This window comes from Vulpes vulpes, chromosome 1 (genome assembly GCF_048418805.1).
Source record: "Vulpes vulpes isolate BD-2025 chromosome 1, VulVul3, whole genome shotgun sequence".
Lineage (NCBI taxonomy): Eukaryota > Metazoa > Chordata > Mammalia > Carnivora > Canidae > Vulpes > Vulpes vulpes.
Genome location: NC_132780.1, coordinates 78,542,211 through 78,561,717, shown reverse-complemented (window position 1 = coordinate 78,561,717; position 19,507 = coordinate 78,542,211). Strand labels below are relative to the sequence as shown.

The 19,507-nt window shown below is 37.4% G+C and overlaps 1 protein-coding gene across 2 annotated transcripts; it reads right to left on the bottom strand.

The window, feature by feature from the left end:
• Positions 1–7,845: 7,845 nt before the first annotated feature.
• On the bottom strand, positions 7,846–18,879 carry FBXO5 (F-box protein 5). 2 transcript variants are annotated; one of them, XM_025998021.2, is made up of 5 exons: positions 18,099–18,879; positions 12,480–13,197; positions 11,210–11,300; positions 10,088–10,270; positions 7,846–8,770 (listed from the first exon to the last, which is right to left on the bottom strand). In XM_025998021.2, exons 1-5 carry the CDS (start codon positions 18,199–18,201, stop codon positions 8,519–8,521), a joined length of 1,347 nt encoding a protein of 448 aa, XP_025853806.1. In that variant the 5' UTR covers positions 18,202–18,879; the 3' UTR covers positions 7,846–8,518. The 2 variants fall into 2 exon arrangements, with proteins under 2 accessions (XP_025853806.1, XP_072623677.1); XM_072767576.1 differs by having other exon boundaries at positions 8,158–8,770; positions 18,577–18,819.
• Positions 18,880–19,507: the final 628 nt, after the last annotated feature.

Here is a 19,507-nt window from a genome sequence, read left to right as displayed (position 1 = left end):
CAGTAACATCTTTTCACCATCTATTCTATAATCTTTTTGAAACTAAATGACAAGGTGCAGCTAGACTCTTATATTCTTCATTCCCATCTATGTCTGATAATGTAAAAGAGTATTGGACCAAAAAATAAACCTTAATAACAAAAGCAAAGAGGGCATTAACAAAATAGTATTTTACAAACCTTCAATTCTAAGTTCTCTCAAAGCTCAGAAAGAAAGGAAAAGCTTCTTCTTGAGGAAAGTGAGCAAACACGCTTTTGGGAAAGGGTCACAGCAGGTTCTGTTGATGTGGAAGCAAAGCCCAAGTTCAATGGCACTCCACTGACTCCCAGAGAAGTCAGCATTCTTGAATCCATACAGTTCCTGCCTTCATACATTCCACAAATATGTATTTAGCATTTTCTGAGTGATGGGATACCAAGGTCTAATAATAGCAGTTACCTGTCAATTTAGGAGTAAGGATGGGGCAAACGTCAGATGAGGAGCAACTTACTGCAAAACCTTAAGTAGTAGGATTTCTGAAAAAAATTATCCAAGTCGATTTAGACCACCGTTCTTTCATTTTCTAGCAATGCCCTCTCATCTTCATACCTAGAACTTTACTTATTTTTAGAATGTATAGTAGATCTGGGTATAGTAGATCTGGGTATTAGGATTTTATACTGTGACCTGTTTAGGTTATGAAGCCAGAAAAAAACTCATCTGATACCTAATTTGTTACATGATCTTTGACCAACATAGTCCAATAGAAATGTAATGAGAGCCACATATATAATTTAAAATTTTCTAGATGTCACACTAGAACTTAATTTTCATAGAATTTTATTTAACTCAGTATATCCAATATATCATTATTTCAACAAGTAGTCAAAATAAAAATTGTTAGAGATTTTGCTTTTCCTCATATCAAGTATATCTGGTGCATATTTTGCATTTAGAGTAAATCTCAATTTGGATTTGGATGAGCCACATTTCAAGTTTCAGTAGCCACATGCTGCTACTGCACTGAACAGTACAGACCTAGACTTCGAATATCAGTAATGGATAAGAATGTTGAAGATAAGCGAGACCTGTTCTTGATACTCGAGATAAAAAAGTGAATAGTTTATATCTACCTATCCTAGTTTAACACTCTGTTATAGACTTTATTTTATAATATGACAACACCAACTGCACAGAGGAACAGCAATATTGTTTCATCCATTTTTATATTAAACTTCTCATGAATGAGCAAACTCAAAAGTATGGTGTTATAAGAGCACCATCTTGTGGTGTTGTGTTGTTTACCTTGCTGAGCAGAATTTGGGGAAAAGGGAACAATGCCAAATGATCTGGATAAGATTATGAGTTTAAGAAACTACTTAATGGTACTAAAGGAACTATCATTGTTTTATTTCATATGTAGTCTTTTTGTCAGGTCCTCAAGATGTATGAACTGGACATGACAAACTTCCCAGCTAGAAGACTTGGAAATGCTAAACTTTGGATGTGAAATCACTTCAACATGAACCTTGGCTAAAGGCAAGCTAGGATTTAATGCTAATATGCTAGTATTTGCTTCAGGGAAATCTATGGCTGACACTGAGAATATTTGCAAAAGACGGGATTCATACAAACATTGAGATTTTAACAGAAACATTGAAATAGAAGTGTCCTTAAGGGACAAAAGAACAACTGCTACAGCACTGGGAAACCTGAACTTTCTTCATTAGAATAAAGGCCTCAGGGAAGTGGCACTGGCCACTAAATGGTGGCTCCCACTGACCAGATCTAGATCAGACCACATTTGACCAAGGTCAGCTGATTAAGGCACCCTCTGAATGTAATCAAAGACTTCTTTTTATTTCTTTTTTCCAATGCTCCCAGAAGGATTTGGCCACTTTGCATTAATTATCTGTGACTGCATAACAAATCACCCCCAAAGTTACAAGCTTAAAACACTAAACATTTATTGCCTCACAGTTTTGGTGGGGAGGGGTCAAGAATCTGGGAGCAGTTTAGTTGCATGATTCAGGTTGCATTCAGCACATTGGCAGGGACTATAGTTGTCTGAAGGCTTGATTGGAACTACAGGATTTGCTTTCAAGAAGACTCAGCCTTAACAATTGGGAGGAAGCCTCAATTCTTCACTTGGGACTTTTCAAAGACTTAGGTGTCCCATAATGTGGGGCTTTGCAGAAGCTGCTCACAATTGACCTTCCCCAAAAGAAGGTAAAAATCACAATGTCTTCTATAAGCTAGTCTTAGAAGTGACAAGCCATCTCTTCTGCTGTTTTCTATTAGTCACGTAGACCAAACCTGATACAGTACAGCAAAGCAAAGGTGCAAATATCAAGAAGTTAAAATCACTGTGGGGGCATTTTCATGGCTACCATTGTCTGCCTTCTGGTCCCCAACAATTCATATCCTTCTCACATGAGTTAACTTTTCCTCTCCTCAAACTCTCAAAAGTCTATTATGGCTTCAGCTGAAAATCTAGAATCTCATTCCCTAAATCTTGTCTTGGTTGTAGATGAGGCTCCTTAAGGTATATTCCTGAAATACAATTCCTCAAGTACAGGTTTTTTCAATCTAAGGATCTGTGAACTAAAGGGACAATTTATCTGTCTCCCAAATATCCAATACAGAATGGTGGCACAGGCAAAGGAATATCTTAAGTTTAGGAAAAAATCAAAGAGGTCCACTCTTGTTATTTTTATTTAACACTGTACTAGAGGTTCTAGCCAGGCAATTAGACAAGAAAAGTAAATAGAAATCATCCAGATTTTAAAGGAATTATATACTGCAATCATGTATTGCTGGTGGGAATTTACAGTAAAGCAGCTGCGGTGAAAAATAGCTCTTTAAAAAAATTAGACATAGAATTACCATGTGACTCAGCAATTCCATTCCTAGGTAAACCCAAGGTAATAAAAAAAACTGTTCAGACAAAAACTTGTATATAAATGTTCATAAAAACATTATTCATAATAGCCAAAAAGCAGAAACAACCCAATGTCTATCAAGTAGTGAATAAAGAAACTGTGGTATAGCCTTATAGTGGACTATCAAACAAAATAGTTATAGCTAATTAAATAACAAATCGGGATAAAATGAAATAATAAAATACTGAATCCAAAAAAAGCAGAAATAGAGAAAAATGGAAATAGGTGAGACAAATAGAAAATAAATATCAAGATGGTAAAATCTAACTTAACCATATCAATAATCATATTAAATGAAAATGGCCTAATTATCCCAATTAAAAGGCAGAGATTATTGAGTTTAAAAAAAAAAAACAAACTCAACTATATGATTCCCAGAAGCACATTTAAATACAAAGATAAAAAATATGTTAAAAGTGGATGGAAGGGATATACTATGCCAACATTAATTAAAACAACAACAAAAAGCTGGAGTGCTTATTTTAATATTAGACAATGTAGATTCCATAGCAAAGATATTACCAAGAATTTAAAAAGTCATTTTAAAATGACAAAGGGAGCATTTTACCAAAAAGGCATAAAAATCTTATATGTTTATGTAGCTGATAACAAAGCTGCAAAATACATAAAGCAAAAACTGATAATTTTCAAAAATAGACAAATCCATAATTAAGGTTGGAGATTTCAATACTCATCTCTTAATAATAGTACTAGTAGATAGAAATCAGAAAGAATATATAAAATATAAAAACACTATTAGCCAAGTTGACCTAATCGATTAACATTTATAAGAACAGCAAAATTTATCATCCTTTCAAGTAGACATGATACATTTACCTAGAAAGATCATATTCTAGGCCATAAAATATTTGCCAATAAATTAAAGATTCAAGTCACATGACATACCTTCTTGGACAACAATGAATCAGAAATCAATGAAAGAAAGATATCTGGAAAATTCTGAAATACTGAGAAACCAAATAGCATACTTTAAATAATCTGTGGATCAAAATACATACCAGAAAGAAAATTATAAAGCATTTGTAAATTAACAAAATTAAAATACCAGAATTTGTGATACGCTGCTCAGACAAAACTTGGAGGGAAATTTATAGCACTAAACACCTATAAAAGAAAAGATCATATCAATGACCTCAGCTGGCACCTTAAGAATCTAGCAAAAGAAGAGCAAACAGAAGAAAGTAAACAAAAACAAATGAACAACAAAAAAATATGGAAAAGAGAAAGAAAACTTATGAAATAACTAATTATTTGGAAAGATCAATCTAAGTGATAAACCTCTTACCAGACTTATCAGTAGAAGGAACAAGACACAATCAACTAATGTCAGCAATGAGATAAATGTATATATCACTACCAATTTTACAAATAGTAAAAGGATGATATGGTAATATTGTGACCAATTTATTCCAATAAGTTCAGTAACTGAAATAGGAAAGGCATACATTACTAAAGCTCATCCAGGAAGAAATGGATATATTGAATAACTTACTGAAAAAAGTATTTAAGCCTTTCTACAAAAACAAAAACAAAAACAAAACTACTTCCAGACTCAGACAGCTTCCTTGGAGAATTCTAACAAAGAGTAAAAGAAAAATTATCAATTCTACACAAATGCTCAGAAAATTGAAAAGCAGAGAATATGTCCCAAAGATATTGTAAAAAAAAAAAAAAAAAAACAAAAAAAAAAACTACAGCTCAATATCCCTCATGAGTATAATGCAAAAATTCTTATTATGTAGCAAAATACCCAAAAAGGATAACACATCATGAACAGAGCTAATGGAGTTAATCGCAGGAATGCAGAGTTGCTTTAACATTTGAAATCAATAAAATTCATATTAAAAAATTCAAAGAGAATAACCATATGAATATATCAATCAATGGAGGAAAAACATTTGACAAACCCAACATCCAGTCTTCATAAAAACTTTCAACAAACTAGGAATAGAAAGAAACTTCCTCAATTTGATAAGGAGGATCTATAAAAAACCCAACAACTAACATCATTCTGAATGCTTTCCCCCTAACATCTGAACAAGATGAGGATGTCTCTTTTTTTATTTTTACTTTTTAAGATTTTCTTTATTCATTCATGAGAGGCAGAGAGGCAAGACACAGGCAGAGGGAGAGGTAGGCTCCCTGTGGAGCCCCAATGTGGACTCGATACCAGGACCCCGGGATCACGCCCTGAGCTGAAGGCAGACACTCAACCATTGAGTCACCCAAGCGCCCCTTCTTTTTTTATTTCTATTGAACATTTTACTGGAGGTCTTAGCCAGCATATGGCAAGAAAAAGAAAAGACACATAGACTGCAATGGAAGAAATAAAACTGTATATCCAGAAGACAAAATCATCTACATTGAAAATCTGATGGGACTCTCAATTTTAACTGAGTTTAGAAGGTTGTAGGACACAAGATTGACCAACTACATTTCAATATAGTAACAGTTAACAATTGAAATTAAAAATGCCACCTAAAATATAAATGACTTTATAGGGATATATCTGACAGAAGATCTGTAAGACATGTACAATTAAAAGATATAACATTGTTGGGCAGCTGGGGTGGCTCAGTGGTTTAGCGCAAGCCTTCAGCCCAGGGTGTGATCCTGGAGTCCCGGGATTGAGTCCCACGTTAAGGTTCCTTGCATGGAGCCTGCTTCTCCCTCTGCCTCTCTCTCTATCTCTCATGAATAAGTAAATAAAATCTTTAAAAAAATAAAAAATGATAAAACATTAAGAGAAAAATTTAAAGACATTAATAATAGAGCTACGTTCAAGGGTTGAAAAACTCAAGATGTCAATTCTCTAATAAGATTAAAAGATTCATTACAATCCCAATCAAAATTCTATCATGTTTTTGTAGAAACTGGCAAGGTAATTATAAAATATATGTAGACATACAAAGGACCTAGGATAGATATCTTAAAAAATAATTTTTTCTGAAAGAAAACAAAAAGCATAATGTCACTCGTGATTTCAAGACTTATTTTAAAGCTAGTTATCAAGTTAGTGTGGATTTGAAGCTCCAGAGACAAATAGATCAATTAAACAGAATAGAGTCCTGAAATTGTTCAAAAATGATTTTTACCAAAATGCAAAGGCATTTCAATAGAGATAGGGTAGTCCTGTCAACAAATAGTGCTGGAACAAGGGGATACTTATTTTGGCCCATACCTCTTCTACTATATTCAAAATTTAACTACATCATAGACCTAAATGTGAAATTGAAAACTATAAAACTTCTAGAAGTATAGGAAAAAGATCTATATGCATTTAGGTTAGGTACATTTTAGATATAACACCAAAAACATGATACATAAGAGACACATAATTGGATAATTTGGACTCCATCAAAAATAAAAACTCACAGCTAAGAAAGTCACACCCTGATACAACACTGCTACCCAGAATATAGACTTTCAAATAACCATAATAAAACGACAACAAAAGAACTCAAATCATTTGAGTATATACTTCACCAAAGATAATTTATGGAAAGCAAATAACATGAAAAGATGTTAAACATAATTAGTTATTAGGGAGATGTAAATTAATAGTGATATACTACTACACAACTATTAGAATGACTCAAGTTACTTTGACTACAATTAAGTGTTGTTGAGAACATGAAGTAAATACAACTATCACTGCTGGTGAATGTAAAATGTATAGCTACTTTGGAAAGCATTTTGGTACTTTCTTAAACACACACTTACCTATATAACCCAAGCATTCTACTACTTTTTACTCAAGAGAAATGAAAGCATACCACTTATCTTACTTATAAAGACTTGTATACGATTTACAGCATCTTCATTTGTTATACCAAAAAACGGGGGGGGGGGGGGGAGTGTGAGGCAAATGTTAGGTCAATGTATGAACAAAGGTATATCCAACAAGATACTGCTAAAAATAGGAGATACTCGTACACACAAAATGGACAAATCTCAAAATGTCTGGGGAGATTAGTCAGAGTACATGCTTTATGTACTCTAACATCACTAATCCATTTATATAAATTCCTATAAATTCTAGAAGAGGCAAGCTCATCAACAGTGACAGATCAATGATCATCTGGGGACTGATACGGATTACAAATGGACAGGAAATTTGGGGATACTTACAATATTCATTACCTTAATTGTAGTGATAGCTTCAACCATGTATATACATCAAAATGCCAAATTATACTTTGAACGTTGACTGTTTTGTCAATTTTACCTCAAGTTGCTTATGTCCCTGTTAATTTATGGGCATTTTAATTGGACAAGACACACCCATAAATCCATTTAAGATAATTCCTCTATCTTAGGCTTCTGCTGAGATGAAGGGCAAAAGCCTTGAGTCTTTGAAGTTCTATTGAGGATGAAGCCCACTCTTAAATCTTTTAGGATTTTTGCCTGAGTTCAAACTTTTTAAATTTCTCCATATTCCTAACTAAAACCAAAACATACTCATGTTTAGAATTAAGGAATAAAAATGTATGTACACTTATCTTGGACTCTTAGCACAAATGTTCTGAATGCAAAGATAGCATTCTATTTTATATATTTTTAACCTTCCTAGTATCTTTATGTGGCTATTTAACTATTGGTTTTAATTGGTTTAGTAATAATTGAATTAACACATTAGTATTTTTCAAAGTATTACTTGGTCTTGCATTGAATCATCCTGAGATACTTATTTCAAGACCCAATTTCACTACTAAAATATTGGAAGTGGGGAGGATACTGGGATCAGAATGGAATGGGGACTGTCACTAGCTTCCCAGATGAGCAGACACAAGTGGAGCCAACTCTGTCTTCACATATACAAATGCAGTCTCCTACGGTTTCCTAATTTAGCAGTTTCTAAGATTAAGAATTTTATCAAAGTAAAAAAAGTTCACATTACTGATTAAGCTTGTAATAATTTTATTCAGAACAGGTACAAAATTTACATTTACATGTATATATATTCAAGGGATCTTTATTTTCTTACTTTGACATAAAAAATACAAGAATATTTACATTATGTACAAAAATATTAAAATATACAGACATTACAAAAAGAAAAAAAAAGACAAGATTTCACAAGGGGTACATTTTGGGAAATAGAGACACACTGAAAAAGAGGTTGAAGAGAGATGACAAAACATTTAAATAGGCTCCAGAAGTTATTTTGATAGATACTAATTTGGTAAGGAGAATAAAATGTCTCAAAGGCTAATTAGGTGTTAAACAAGATATATTTAAGATTATCTAGGTAAAATTACATGGCCTTCCTTTCCCATAAAAATTAAATCAATTTAATTTATCCCTGTATCACAAATATCAGATAACGAACTAGTTTTCCTTTTTTCTTAAAATATTTAAATTTTCTGATTCATGCTGAGAATTTTTAACTTTTTCACATTAAATTGTAAAATACTTTAAGAGGCTATATATTCTCTTTACTCACCAGGGCAAAAATTCCGTGTACTACATTGATTTCAACACAAAACTGGAAATCACAATACATTTTTAAATTAAAACCTAACATTTTCTAACTAACCTTCATGATCAGGTACAATTGATTTATTAACAAGACATCACAATCGTCGTAAATTCTTCTTGCTTTTCTTAGTACCAGGCAGAGGACCTGTTTTATAATTGGTTTTTAGGGGTTTGCCATTTGAACATTCTTTGGTGGCATGATAATTACACAGGCACCTTGTACAATAATCAAACCCACAGCCTTCTCGTTTACAGATCGCCCGCTGTAAATAGCAATCATATTTTGCTGGTGAGTTACAGCGAATACAGGCTTTAAGGCTTTCATTCTCTTTCAAAGTCTTGGCAACCTAGAAAGAAGAAAATCCATAAACAAATTTTAGTGAGGACTAAATGTAATTTAGTTAGAAAAATAAGAAGGGTACCTCTGAACCTTCACCAATACATGAACAAAGGACTCATGCCACACATAAGACAACTCCTGCTCTTAAGTAGTTCAGTGTTCAATGAATGACATAATATCACTTATCAACTGGTCTAGTGGCCATTTCCTAATGCTACTTTTAAATATGTTCTATTTCATGAATGCTATTTACACATCAATGCCTTATTTAAATGCCATCTTTACTGTGAAGTCTTCCTAGTGTCATTCCAGAGTTGGCTGCTCTTTCACCTGTAGTTCTCTCTTTTTAAAAGTACCCACCACATTATATGGAATTTATTTTTATGTAGCCATTGTCCATTTTATTTATTTATTTTTATGTAGCCATTGTCCATTTTAGATTGGAAAGCTATGAAAGGTGCCATATTTTTCTTATCCACGAATTTCCTAACAGCAGAAGCTCAATGTTTTTTGAAGTCATATATTAGTCACTACATGAACAGTTAAGACTTTTTAAAAAGTTTTTATTTATTTATTCACGAAGAGACACAGAGGCAGAGACAAAGGCCAAGGGAAAAGCAGGCTCCCCGTGAGGAGCCTGATGCAGGACTCAATCCCAGGACCCCAGGATTACACCCTGAGCCAAGGCAGATAGATGCTCAACCACTGAGCCACCCAGGTGACCTGAACACTTAAGAAAATTAAACCTCACTATACGTCACTTATACTTACTGACCAACATGAAGGCAGTCAGCAGTCAACATTTTATTTCAAATATGTATTCTTAGATAAGATCAGTTTAAAATTAAGCTTGAGAAATTATCCATGTGTTAAGTAGAACTTCTAATACACATTACCCAATGATTTGAGGATACAATAGGAAGGCTTCAATTTCTGAAAGCTGGCCTTTGTGTTGTTTAGTTCTGTTCCTCAGATACCAAAGGCAGCAATTGTGAAATGTATATTGAACAGTTTGGTATAAGAAATTTTAAAATCGAAAAAAAGAAAAAAAAAAGATTTTAAAATCAAGGTTTTCTTAGTATTTCCAAATTAGATCTTAACATCACTGAACTGTCATAATGTCAAATGGTATCTATTTTCTACACAGAAAGATGTACTTTATATACTTTCCTAGTTTGATTACTTGAATTACAAATGATTTCTTGGTGGCCAACATTTTTGAGAGTAGAATGAAGGGGACAGAAGATAAAATCTACATTAATAATTTCCTATAGTCTTAAATAACGCTCAGTATCTCGTAATTTATTAACAAACAAACAGTTACCTCAGAGAATTCATTATGTCGACTGTAAGTAGAATCTTTCTGATCACCTGGATTGGATAACTTGGTTTGAGCACCTTTTTTGGGGTAAGTCTGGGCTGCTGATTTTTGAACAGAAGCTAATGCGGTTCTGAACGTAACATATTCTCTTGTTGAAGCATGTGGTGAAAACTTAATGTTCTTTTCCTAATTAAAAAAAAAAAAAAAAAAAAAAACACTTTAATAGGACTTTAAAAAAAATTCACCTTTATTCTCCACAATCAGGCACTTTTGTTTGTACACGTAAAAAAGAGGCAAATGAGAATGTAAAAGATTTCTCTGTACATCCAATTTACCCACAAATGCTTTAAATACAGCTACACACAATTCATATAGATAATACTGACAGAAATTGCAAACCAGAAATTATGAGAAAACACTTTAAATACTTAGTCTACATAGTGTTTAGTACATGTAACTAATGCCAAAACAAAGTCATTCTTTTCACCACCAGTAAATGGCAATAGTCATGTTTAAGTGTCATAGCAGTGTCATGGATGGATTCAAAACCACCTTTTAGATTAGAAAACTTTCCATTAATACCACCTTATCAAAATAAAGAAACTGAACTTGGAGAATTTAACCAATATTTGACTAAAGTTATACAGAAAATAAGTAGCAGGACCAAAATTTAGACCCATGTCTGACAACTGCTAGGCCTGAAACTTCAAATATGTATTGATACTCTCAGAAACATCTTCAAAATTACCAAGTATTTTGGAAGGGAAATGAATTCCCTTCTGCATTAAGAATCAATATTTTGATAATTTAACTGAAAAAACATAAATGTCAATGAAGATTAACTATATGCTCAACTCTCATTATTAAAGAACTGACCAATTTTCCTGTTTGTATTTCCGGACATTCCATTTCCAGGAAGAACCCAAGAAATAAATTACTTAGGTGGTATTCTTTTCCCTTTATCTTTGAATTTTGTTTAAAGAGTTGTCATGAAAAGCAGAAGTGCTTTGTGAATTTAAAGGATTTCCAGATTTCCAGTTTTTTGTCCTATTTTTCCCTATTTGTAAAAGTAAAGAGCACTAGGTGTTATATTTTAAAACGAAAATATCAACTGCAAAGACTTACAGTAACTCTTTGTATTGCTTTATTGTACAACTGCAATGCCCTCTTATCATCTTCTAGAATCTTCTTCCAAGTTGTGCTCACTCTAGACACACTGGAAAAGTAAAAGATTATAAAGGAAACAATTAAAGCATCACAAAGAGCTAAGAGGAATGAATATGCTTCAGAAACATTAACAGTGCAAGAAACATTTCTATTAGCAGTGCTTCTCAAACCTGGTTACATATTAGAATTGCCTGAGATGCTTAAGATTTAAGGATATCCCATGCCTAGTCATTTGAGTTTAACTGGCTTAAAATGAGGGCCAAGGTTGTTTTTAAAAGTTCCCTATTAAGTCATTCTAAGTGCATCCAGGCTTAAGAACCATTGCTTTGTACTTCATTTTTTCCAAATATCTGCAAATATCAAATAAGTAGTTGCCCCCATTGTATATATGACACACGTGAACTATTCAATATCAAAAAAATTTGTATGCAAATTTCAAAGTCTTGTAGGACACAATGCTATCAGTAGACATCAACTTCAAGAATCCATTTTGTTAACGAAAAAAGATATCAATAATCCCCCACGAAGCCAACAATAAAAATCTACACTAACTTGTTTTGCTTTAGCTCTATTTCATAAAGACCAGTGTGAAGAGTAACACTTGCTTTCTCTAAAAAATTTTTCAAAAAGCTCAAAATGAATCTTATTGAGTGGTATCTAACCCAATAGTCTGTATAATTATCTTAAATCTGTCACCTCATCCTAACTGATCTTTGGTGGAATGAGGAAGGGTAGTATGAGGTGTCTTAAGAGTTATAATCAGATCCATTTGTGAGTTTCCATATTTTCATCACTGTCAAACCAAAGAGAGCCCTACATTAAAAATGGCCTAAAACATCAGCAACTATTTCATAAAGTATGGTAGAAGTCATAAAACCTACTGATTCTATATGCCAGAATGAGACTACTGTTTAATAATTCAGCATGTATGATATAGCTTACATACTAGACCTTTTCAAACCAAAAGGAACAAAAATCCTAATTTAACAAAAATAGCTTCCTAATAGTATAAATATGAAATGTGAAATAACTGGATTAAATGCTTACTTTAAAAAGTTTCTTTCACCTCAGTGGCATAGAAGTGGTCAAATACCAACCATCAGGCAGTCATTACCTCAATTAAACAACGCAAGACTATTCTATTACGTCGTTGTATGAGCTGGTTGTGTTGAGCCATCTAGCAAAAATGTTCAGTGCATTTACTAATACTCAAGGTAATCATACTTACTTGATTAAGTCCATATCATTGAGCTGTGTTAAAATATTTGCTAAGAGATGTCGGAGTCCTCTTCGAAAGAGTTCACTGAGAATATCTACACATTCTAAGCCCATTTTCCTGCCAATTAAATTTGGTAGTTTGAATTTTTCACTAGATATAAATTCCTTTAGTTTCTCCCAGTCTATTTTAGGATTCCGTTTGGCATTCTTTTTTAATGTTGAACAAACCATTTTTGCAAGATGAAAAGCTGGCAGCAAGTTCTTGCTGGGATATTGGTCTGGGCTTTGCATCTGTAAGCAAGACTGTGGACTGTCACTGAAATTTTCCAACAGAAGGCTACTCTCTTCATGTTCACTGAAGCCACTTTGCTTGGAAAATGAAGAATAGCCACTGTCTTCATAAGGTCCACTGGTCTCTAGTTCTTCTATCTCATTTGAACTATTAAGGATTTGTTGTACATGTTGATTTTCCTTGTTATAAAAGGGCTTGTTTTCATTTTCAGTTTCAAGTTCTACAATCCTGGGGCTCACAATTGGTGAACCAATTTCTGATAACCTTACATAGTCTTTAATGCAGTCTTTATAAGAACCTTCCAAATATGCAGGAGTATAGGAACTTAGTCTTCCACTGTCATCAGGCTTTAACAATTTAAGTCCAGAATGAATATGGTCATAGTTAAAATCACATTTCATTTTGACAGAAAGAGTGGAATTTTCTTCTTTACAACCTGTAAAACAACAAAAAAAATTTACTTAATGACAAAATCTTCACACATCTCTACTTCTTAGATTGGGATATACAGAGGTAGAATTACTTTGCAATCTCTTAGCACTATGTATTGCCTACGTAGCTGGGAAATTATCAAAGTTTATTTACTAAAATGTGACAATGAATGAATAGTATTTAAATCTTTTAGTAATAAGCACATACATCTTACTCTTAAAAGGGTACTTAAAAAGATTGCTTTTAGAGTATAATTTTAACATTTGACTTCTAGAGTTTAGCTGATTGAGTAAAAAATATTGGAAAAAAGGACTATTTAATAAATATATGTACTTATGGAACAAATAAGGAAATATAATACATCAGGTGGGGTCTGAAGTCAGAAATCCTTAAAGTAATAAATATTTGCATAAGACTTAGATGTTACAAATTATTATAAGCCTTACAATAATTAATCAAGAAATCTATAAGTAGGGATGCCTGGGTGGCTCAGTGGTTGAAGTGGCGATCTTTGGCTCAGGACGTGATCCCAAGATCAAGTCCCACATCCAGCAAGGGAGCCTGCTTCTCCTTCTGCCCAAGTCTGCCTCTCTCATGAATAAATAAATAAGATCTCAAAAAAAAAAAAAATTGATAAGCTTAGAAAAAGAACTGAAAGTCAATACATTTAAACACCTACAAGTTAAAATCTACCTGAATTCCCACAAGTCTCATCTCTTAATTTTAATTTGGATCAGAGGTATGTGCGAGTCTGATAAATATTTAAGGTGTTTGTCTACCCTGCTGGATAGTGAACTCAAGCACAGGAACATCTCCCTTATCTTGCCTAATATGTGCTAGAAATAGAAACTCTGCAATCTTCAATTACTGAACGAAGATTTCTCATGACTAATTAACCAAAAAGCCAGAAGAATAGTTCAGCTACCAATGAGAAGATGTGGTAAAAATAGAACAACACTATAATCAGCATTAAGACAAGATAGAAGAAGAGGGTGGTTGGGCAGCAGGTGTGCATTACTGTTCAGTTGTTTTAAATAACTGAAGAGAATATACTTGCTATCTATGATAAGTAGCATAAAAGGGAAAAACAAATAATGATACTACTAACAAACCATGCAATTATTTCTGGATATCATTCATTAGAATTTACATTTCAGAGAATTCAAAATTAAGCTTCAAAAAACCCAAACACCTATTTAGGGTTATATTACCACCCCCACAGCCTAAGAAATCAGCTATTACTGAACAGGCAGCATTTAAAAATATCTTTATAGCCATGTTTCTCAATCTCTGCCTTACTAACATTTTAGATTGGATAATTGTTGTTGGGGGCTAGCCTGTGCACTTTAGGATGTTCAGCAGGCTCTATCCATTTGATGACATTAGCAGCCCCACTCCCTATAGCACAATAAAAAAAAACGTTTCTAGTCACCAGTCATTGACAAATGTTGGGCTGGGGGAGGCAGCGGTGTCAAAATCACCATTCCTCAGTTGAGAACCACTGTTTTAAAGAATTACTAGGATTTTGTCAGGCAGTCGAGGTTGGAAAAAACATTCATTTGAAGGTTAACTTGAGCAAAAGCACAATTCTGGGAAGGAATATAGTAAATGGGTTCAAGAAAATCACTTAGTATTATTGAAGGCAGAGTATATATGAATAGTATATACCTCAAATGTATTCCAGACCTACTATTCCCTCTGCAAGCCAATCATAGGTAATTTATCCTGTCAGTGTATGTACCAGTCTGTTTAGTCTGTACTAAATATTGGTACTCTATGTTAATTTTATAGTTTTTATTTAGAGCAAAACCTTTAAGTACTAAAAGAGAGTTACCTGTAGGTAGGCAAGTCTCTTGAACACACTGAAAGACATAGTAGATACTCCAGGACTACACTAAACCTTGGACTAGTCCTAAAAACTAGTTTCAAACTTAAGTTCAAGGTCATAAAAAGCAAATAAACACATATTTTCTAACACCAACATTAACCCTAACTCTAGAACACATTTTTCTGAGTGGTTCCCTTCCACCCAGATTAAAAAAAATCCAAATGACTGTTTTGATTTTTTGCCTCTCAAGAATTATGCACAATTCACATATGGTCACATTTTGAGAATAAAGAAGTTGAAGCCACCTACAAAGACACATCTTTACTTTATTTGGCTGCCTAAAGAGGCTCGAAACTGTACTTTAGAAACTGTTAATTCTTTTCAAAGGCATTCTTTCTCTGCTCATCTTTAGAACCCAGTTACTCGGAAACTATGCTGTAGAACCCTTTCATTCAATGCCACTCTGAATATGAACAGCTCCTTAAAATTTAGACTTAATGATGGTTCAAACATCTTATAATTGCTTAGAAGTTTACAATTCCAATTTGTTTTCAGACACTTGGTCCTCATTACCTTCCGATGTAGGGAGACAGATTACCTTATTATTACAAATGACGACCCTGAATGAAGTAGCTCGCCCACATTTTGGCAGTTAAGAGTCAGATTACTCTTCCTGACTATAAATTCGGTGCTCATTCCACTGCCTCACTTGTAAGTGAGATAAAAGTATAGGCTCATGGACTTTGGGTTATAACCCAATACTGCATTACTTATGTTGTTGCTGAAATCGTTTCAGCTTTCACTAAGTTCATGTCCACTTATAATATATCCATTGTTTTATTTTTGGAGCATTTCTTATTTTCTGGCATGACAAGATGCTCCAGGCTCATCTTGTATTTTTCCTATTCCAGCCCTGGAATCACTTATTTCTTCAAGGAACTCTGGTTCCTTTTATTGGTTCCAAAATCTGGATGATGGTGGATTTAGCTTTAAAATGTAAAATTATGTTATATACTTCAAAGTTGGGAGAGGCAGAATAGTCTGTAGACTCTTAGGGTAGATTGGATTTATTCATTGTGTAATAAAGAGCCTTGAAGGGTTCGGAGTTGAGATATCAGGTTTACATTTTCAAAAGATCATTGGCAGCTGTAGAGAATGGACGTAGGAAGGTACAAGTGGAAAGAGAAAGGCTAGTTAGTAGTGTATTATCAAAGGCGTCCAGAGAATTGGGTAAACTGATACTGGGATGACTGCAGTGGAAATGAAGATAACTGGGTGGGTCTAAGATCTATTTAGGAGAGTCAACAGAACTTGCTGATGCTTTGGATGTGAATGAAGAAAGGTGGAGTAAAAAAAAATATCCTGGGGTTTAAGTCTTGAGTATATAAGGTATAAAGTGTTACTTGCTGAATCAGGGAAAACTAAGGCAGTAAACTTTTAAACCACCATCCAATCACGAAAGGTGGTATTATGGTCAACTGAACTTTCCAAGTCAGGGCCGACATTCCATATTAAAATACCACAGCTAAATAAGCTACAATGCCTAAAAATTTTTACAACTATCCCAACGTTTAATGATTAAGTTCTACAATCTGCAATACCTCCAAGATAATCACCATGTGCCCAATGTTAGGCGTGGCTATTCCTTAAGAGTTTGAGACCCCCCCTCCCCCAGGCTTGCAGCTATAAACTGCCAATCAACCATAATCTCTAAGAGAAAATTTTAGGAAAGCTTGTCTTCAAAACTGCTCGGATGCAATAAGCTTTTAATCTTATTTTCTCAAATTGTAAACAAAGAATAAAATTCATGGAGATAGCAAATATTCTGAGGAGCAAGATGGTAAGACTAGACGAATGTAATTAAATAATCAAAACACTGCTTCTTAAAGTCTTCAAGCTTCAGAGCTTCACGAGGAGCTTCTGGAAATAGACTTAACCTGTTAAAAAAACTTTTTCCCTCAACTCTTCTACTAGATTCCTTTTCTAATCAAAGGGGCATCTTTCATTGATTCCCGGATATCACACACTCAAATTGCTAGTTTGAAGAAAAAAAAGGTATTTCTGAGGCAAAATAAATGCATTTGGATCTCTTTTCAGATAGCAACAAAGAGGATGAAAATAACCGTTTGAGTGCCTTCCACTCTATCCGAGTTTGGGAATAAAGGACGATATAGTTCTTCAGGAGCACAGGAAAAAAAAAAAATTCTTCAGTTCTCAGAAAATCAGCTACAGAAGGGCAAATTCACGGTTTTGTATTAAAAAGTGCTTTACCACCACCACCACCCTTGACCCCAGGCCTTCTCAAGGAGTACTGGGCCAAGGGAGAAATGGAGGAATAAAAGAATGTTTTTGTTTGAACATCCTAGTAGTACAGCTTGGCCCGACAAGGGGGTCCCTCCATTTGGCGGGAGTGGGTAAGGGTAAGACCATGGAAACCCTGAGGGGTCGGGGAGGTGGCCCCTCAGGGCGCGGGCCGTGTGGAGGAGGCGGGAGATAAGCCAGCAGGATCTCCCGCGCCCGCCAGCAAGAGTGAGGCAGCGAAAACCCGGGCAAATGGCCTGCGGACCTGAGGGTGCGGGGCGAACGGGGACAAGGCGCGCAGGGAGTGGGGCGCAGGCACCTGGCCGGGCCCCGGGGCCCCGCGGCTCGCGAGCCCTGTCAGAGCCCAGAGCCCAGGCCCCGGGGTGGGGGAGGGGAGGGGGCCTTTGGCGCCTCTTCAAGCGGGGTGGGGACAAGGATAGGTAGATCCTGCAAGGGCAAGAGGGCGCCCCGAAAGGCCGGGACCTACACCTCCGCCGGGGCTGGCGCGCAGGCAAGGCGTGGGAGAGGGGACCCGGGCCCGCCACCCCGCCTCAGCGCTCCTGGCCTTCCCTCCCCCGGCCCCCGGCCCCCGGAACCGCCGCCGCCGCCGCCGCCGCCCGCCCGCCCGCCGCCGGGTCCCGCCCGGCCCGGCCCGGCCCGGCCCCGCGTGGGTCGCACGCCCGGACCCCGGAGGGGGGTCGGTTCGGTCGCAGCCGCCCTCCACCCCCGCACCCCGTTCGGGTAACGCGTGCCCCCCGCACCCACTCCTCACTCACTGTCGGAGGGGCGAGGGCGCCCGGCGGCTGTCAGGGCGCTGTAGCTGCAGCGGCAGGAACCGGAGGGGAGCCGTGGGGAGCAGCGGCAGGGGCGCTGGCTCATGCCAGTGGAAGTGGGGTCGGCCTCAGGTGCGGAAACAACTACACAGCAGAGAACCCGGCCGGCCGCCTCACGGGGCTTATCTCCTAAAAGGCGCCAGCTGGTATTTTAAAATCTTTGAATTTGGTGCCCAAATCCGTACGGCCCAATGGGGTGCGTTGCTTGCACGCGCGCCCCAATCGGAAGGCGGTGGGAGGGGACGTCCTCCTCCACGCCCAATCGGAGGCTGCCGAGGCGGGGCCGAGCCCTGAGGTCCCAGCTCCCTCCTTCTCCCAGGCTCCGCGCGTCCGGAAAGATGCTGAGGCCAGGGGCGGGCCTGCGGGGGGTGGCTCCGAGCGCGGGGAGGCCGCGGCCCGGCCGCACGTGGAGGTGGCCTACCACGCATGCGTGAACCCGCCAAGCTTCCTTCCGTCCTGGACACGGGTCTCCTGCCAGTCCTAGCTTCATCCTGAGGGCAGCTCCGGCTTCTGTCTGAAGATCTCCAGTGGGTACAAAGAGTAGCCGAGTTTCTTCGATCAGCCCACGAGTGGGTGTCTGGTGAGCGGCGACTCCGGTCGTCCGGGAATCCAGACTTTCCGGAAGACAAGCCCGCCCCCCAGCGCGGCTTAGCCCGCCTCTCTAGGATTTAGGCGCGCTCCTCTCTCCCTCTCAGATTCGCCCCTCCCTCTGCCCTCTGCGTCTGCGCAGGCGCTGGTGGCGGGCGGCGGCTGCGGAGTTGGCGGGGTGGCGCCTGCGCGCTGCGGGCCCCAGGGTTTCTCCCCGTGGCGGGGCGGGGAGCGGGCCGCGGGCCGCGGTGGGGGCTGCGCGAGGCTTCCGGCGCGCGCGGCGGGTCCAGCGGCAGCGGTGGCTGCAGACGTGGGGCCGCGCTTTCCCGCGGCGGGGCGGGTTGGGAGGGCGGGACAGTCACTTCTTTCTTGTAAACGTACTTAACCTGTATTTTCAGCTCCAGTTCTCCAGCCACCGCTGCTTTGTACGGACGTTAACTTTATTAAATTTGTATCTACGCTCAACGGGGTTTTTTTGTTTATTTACTCCAGGGGCCCAGCTCAAGAGAAAGACCTGCTGCGAGATAAATAACATTTATGAAACGTCCTGCCGTGGGAATCCCGATCCCCACACCCTAGGGCCGGAGGCTTCAGGCCAAGGGAATGATTTTCTAGTGATGGCGGGGCCCTGGGTCCGAGTACTTCTTAAGTCTTTGATGACAGCTGGCACCGCATCATTAGTCATACTGAATATTTCAGTCTGCACGTGCCTTCACGTGGTGACAGTACATTCCTTGCATTCAGCTTTTTGGCAACAGCCCAAT